This window comes from Apodemus sylvaticus, chromosome 2 (assembly GCF_947179515.1).
Source record: "Apodemus sylvaticus chromosome 2, mApoSyl1.1, whole genome shotgun sequence".
Classification (NCBI taxonomy): domain Eukaryota; kingdom Metazoa; phylum Chordata; class Mammalia; order Rodentia; family Muridae; genus Apodemus; species Apodemus sylvaticus.
Genome location: NC_067473.1, coordinates 82,941,571 through 82,946,819, shown reverse-complemented (window position 1 = coordinate 82,946,819; position 5,249 = coordinate 82,941,571). Strand labels below are relative to the sequence as shown.

Sequence of the window (5,249 nt, the reverse complement as noted above, 5' to 3'; positions counted from 1 at the left end):
GCCACATTTTTCCATCCATTCTTCTCCTGAGGGATACCTGGGTTTTTTCCAGCTTCTGGCTATTATAAATAGGGCTGCTATGAACATAGTAGAGCATATATCCTTATTACATGCTGGGGAATCCTCTGGGTATATGCCCAGGAGTGGTATAGCAGGATCTTTCAGAAGTGAGGTGCCCAGTTTTCAGAGGAACCACCAGACTTATTTCCAGAGTGGTTGTACCACAATTCTCAATTTCATATCAAAAAACAAAATAACAAGGACAGCCAAAACAATTCTCAAAATAATAAATCTTTGGAAGAATCTCCATCCCTGACTTCAAGCTTCACTATGAAGCAATAATGATAAAACCACATGGTGTTTGTACAGAGACAGACAGGTGGATCAATGAAATAGAATTAAAGACACATGAATAAAACCACATGCCTATCATCACTTTATCTTTGACAAATAAGCCAAAACCATACAGTAGAACAAATAATACATCTTCAATAAATCATGCAATACATGCTGGTGAGGATGTAGAGAAAGAATAACAGTACTTCATTACTTCAGTGGAAGTGAAATTTTGTACAACCACTCTGGAAATAAATCCATTGGTTTCTTTAAAAAATGGGAATATTTCTAGGTCAAAACCCAGCGATGCCTTTCCTAGGCATATACTCAAAAGATACTCCACCAAACCACAAGGCCACATGCTCCACTGTGTCAAATCAGAAACAGTCTCCACTAGGTCTGCAAAATTTGAGAGTCCATATTTCCAAGCATATAGTTACACAAGTAAAAGCTTAGAGTTTCTTCTTGAGAATACTCAGAAAGGGCTATGATGAAAAGCATTCTTCAAGCTGCCAAATCTGTGCTAAGAACTTGTGTCTTATTCACAAGAAAGCAAAGCCCCCTAACAAATAAAATGTTTCTTTAGAACCAGGACACTTAGGTTTTTTTGATTATTTTATTTATTTACATTCCAAAGAGTGCACCCCTTCTCATATCCAGCCCCCACACTTCCCCACCTCATTCCCATTCACCTTAGCTTCTGAGAGGAAGTGTCCAATGCCTACCCCAATTCCACAGGCATACACCTTACCTGGGGCCCCAAATCTCTACAGGTTAAGCACATCCTCTCCCACCATGACCAAAAAAAGGCAGTTCTCTGATACATATGTGACAGGGGACTTTACCCATCCATGTGTGCTGCCATATTGAAATGAGATTGGAGACTTATGGCAGAGCTGGGGTCTGATAGAAGGCACTGAAGGGGATAAGAACTCCACAGGAAATCAAAGAAAGTCAACTAACCTAGACACTTGGCTGCTTTCAAAAACTAAGCCACAAACCAAGAGCATATATGTAATAGGCTGAGGTTCCTGGCATGTAGGCTGCCTCAGTGGGTGAGAATGCTCGTAACCCTGCAGAGTCTTGATGTGCCAGAGTAGGGGGATATACCCAGGGTGCCCCCACAATCTCAGATAAGAAGAGAAGAAGGGATGGGAGGGAGGCTTTGTAAGGGAGAGACTGCCAGTGGACACACTGTTTAAGATATAAATAAATATATAAATAAAATTTTGAAATATAAAAAGAGAAAAAATATATATAATTAATGGGACTATACCAGCATGGGGCATAGAGTCATCTGAAACAGCAGTGCGAGGGGGACACATGTTCTCTTCTTACCTCTGTGAACCAAGAATGCACTTATGCATGGATGCTAGTAGCCCACTGTACATATAAATAAATAAAATGAATAAATAGTTTTTTCAAAGAATCATGGTTTTAAAAAATCTAGTAGCACTAAGACTGCAACTTTTTCATCACATTGGTAATTCTCTTATCAGAACTGATTTGTATCAAGGGAGTAATTGTGGGATAAGCGTTTACCACAATTTTCTGAACAATCATGATGACTGGGTCATACATCCATAACAGGATTGAGGTGGATGAGATGATGAAGTCCACCCAGTACATGACCACAAAGAAAACTACCAGCAGCAAAATGGTCTGGGTGACCCTTTTCTCAGGGGATGCTCTCAGATGGCTGATGCTATGAAGATGCTTGCATTGCCTCTGATGTCTGCACAAGATAATCACCATGTATGTGCTTGTAGTCAGCATGACTCCTACAAGAAACATATCTCTAGAGGTTGTCACTGTTAAAATCAAGCCCCTGATGATGTAGTTAATGGGGAAGAGTGAGCAGGAATTAGTGACCTTCAACTGGTTGGTCTCACTCATGTTGGTAAAACCACCAACATAAAAGATCAGGTTAGTACTAAAGGAAAAATTGAAAAACCAAATATAAAATAAAACAGTGATGATGTATTTTTTTAGTCTATTTTTAAATTTTGCCAATAAAGAGTTCCTGTGACTGATCGTGACAGCCTGTAACACACTCAGGAGACAGGTGATGCAGATAGAGAGGCCTCTCATCACCCTCTTTGTGTAAAAAGTTGCCTTGCATTTGAAGTTATTCTCAACATTCAGTGACTCAAGTATGTTTGCAAGCCAAAAATTCTCTCCAGCAAGAAACATCATTATATGAACAAAAGTTAGTTGACAGGAGATCAGGTCCATGGGCTTAGATCTGTGACCTAGGATTATGAAAATATAGAAAACAAGAAGAAACATATTGGCTAGGACTCCAAGCCTTACTTGAAAATAAACGATATTCTCAAATGAAGACATAAAGAAGCTGGGCACTCTGGGAGGCAGAGGCAGGCAGATTTCTGAATTTGAGGCCAGCCTGGTCTACAGAGTGAGTTCCAGGACAGCCAGGGCTATACAGAGAAACTCTGTCTCAAACCAAATCCAAAAAAGACATAAAGAAAAGTGAGCTCATATTAAGATCATGGCAGAAACATATTTCTTATATCTGAAAAAAAAAGAGAATACATGAAACTTGTGATTCACTGGACAATATGTTTATATCATCCTTCTATTTTCTATACTAATTCTTTTTTAACCTTTCTCTTTAACATTTGGTGTTCTAGAGTATTTATACTATATCCTACATTTCTTTATGCCTTCCATGTATCCCCTGTATATATAGAATATCATAGATAATACATTCATACACACACATATCTGTACATAACAGAAACTTTGTCTGGTTCTAATTCCTTAGAAATACAATCCTCTTCTTATAAATTTTCTCATTTAATACTTAACACCTAAAAGCAGAAGTGATGAACACCGAATATTAGTCAGAATTATACAATTGAACAAAATATATGGCAGTCTGGGAAGAAAACACAAAAGATACTCAAAAAACACATGATTCTGTCTCATATTCTATAATTTCACTATGTTCTTTTTTGTAACTATCCATGTTTCTATCCATAATTCTAATGGAATCAATGTTATAATTCATGGTAATCTCCCTATTTTAATCAGCAAAAAGTTCTATCTCAATTTGTTTCATATGCTTCCTTTTCATGAAATCATGCATTAACAGAACCTAGAATAGAAGAGACCACCACAACAGATAAATATGTCCCCCAATTGAGGTTGGGAACCATCTACCCATCTTCAAAAAAACTAACCCAGAATTGTTCCTGGCTAAAGAAAATGCAGGGACAAAAGTGCATCAAAGACTGAAAGAAAGCCACCCAGTGACTAGTCCAACTTGGGATCCATCCCATGTGTGCACAACAAATATTGACACTATTACTGATGCCATATTGTACATGCAGACAGGAGCCTGGCATTGCTGTCCTCTGAGAAATTCTACCAGTAACTAACAACGATAAATGCAGATACTTACAGCCTACCATTTGATTGAGATCAGTGACAAATATGGAAGAATTAGTGGGAGAACCTAATGAGCTGAAGGGGATTGCAACCCCATAGGAAGAACAACAGTGTCAACCAACCCAGATCGCTCAGAGCTCCCAGAGACTAAGCCAAAAAATTAGGAGCATATAGGCCTGAAATGTGGCCCCGGACACATGTGTAACAGAGGACTGCCTTGTATGACCTCACTGGGAGAGGATAAGCTAAATCTTGGAAAACTTTATACCCCAGGGAAGAGGGATGCTGGTGGGGGCAGGTAAGGGGAGCACCCTCTCAGAGGTGGAGGGAGGGGTTAAAGAGGTCTGGGAGGGGGACTGGAAGAGGGCTAACTTTTGGAAATGAAATAAATAAAATAATTTAATAGTTTAAAAAGTTCCTGAAGAATATATAATTCAAGAGTAGTCCCCAAATTGAAAGAGTAGCCTTATTCATATTTTAAAATTAAAAATGCACAAACTATATATATATACTAAATTTTAATTAATTATATGCCTACAACTTATGTTTAATACAGAGTAAGACAAGTAATATAAAATATGATAATATAAAATAAAATATACCAATCAAAAGTGTTTCTTTCTTTTCCCAAAGGTATATACTTCATCTTCTCTACTTTATATCCATTGCCTTGTAAATGTTTATCCCATAGAGAAAATGACACATCATCTAATTGATCAAGTAGCATCTTTCTCTGGGTTTCACTGAAAAGAACTTTAACTACCATGGAGATATGTTAACATAGAGAAGCTCTCAGAAAAGTCCTTTGTTTTATTGGAAAAGCAATAACAGGCTGAGGCCTATCACATTAGTTAAAATTGTAATATTTGGTTGTAAGTACAAAAACCCAAATTGTGTCCATAAACATTCATAAGAATCACAATTAAATTGACCCAGACCAAAAAGCTAAACAGTGTGCAAACAGCTATATGAAGAGACTTGCAACAAAGAGACCAGAAGCTGCTTTCTCCATAGTTCTACATTCTTCCAAGAAAGTTTCACTTTACCCTTTCATTATCCCAGAACTTAATTTTAGAACACTCTTGTTTTATGAATTGATGGTGATCTTTGCCTTCTGCTTTGTGGAAATCTAGTAATCTAAGGAGCATACAAAACAAATAAAACATCAATTTCACTCTGCACTTTACCATATTTAGAAATAATGAACTAACAGCAGTATGACTACTCAGAAAGAAGATAAAGTGTGTACATGACTTTCAGGTGACAAGGTACATGGTGTTGACTGATGTACTGTCCACTCTCTCAGCAGCAAGAATAAGTCATTATGAATCCCTGGAGATGAATACCTCACCCATCCAAGCTAGTCCTATGGAATCTTTATAGAATAGTCAATGACATCAGGAATAAGTACTGATCACTTACTTCTAAGGCATTAATTCATACCTATTACCTAATATTCTTAAATAACTTACATGCATGGATTGTTCTTTGGAGACTGTGTG

The 5,249-nt window shown here is 37.4% G+C and overlaps 1 protein-coding gene across 1 annotated transcript; it reads right to left on the bottom strand.

The window, feature by feature from the left end:
- Positions 1-1,791: 1,791 nt before the first annotated feature.
- Positions 1,792-2,836, bottom strand: LOC127677485 (vomeronasal type-1 receptor 90-like). The gene is made up of 2 exons (XM_052172559.1): positions 2,801-2,836; positions 1,792-2,667 (listed from the first exon to the last, which is right to left on the bottom strand). Exons 1-2 carry the CDS (start codon positions 2,834-2,836, stop codon positions 1,792-1,794), a joined length of 912 nt encoding a protein of 303 aa, XP_052028519.1.
- Positions 2,837-5,249: the final 2,413 nt, after the last annotated feature.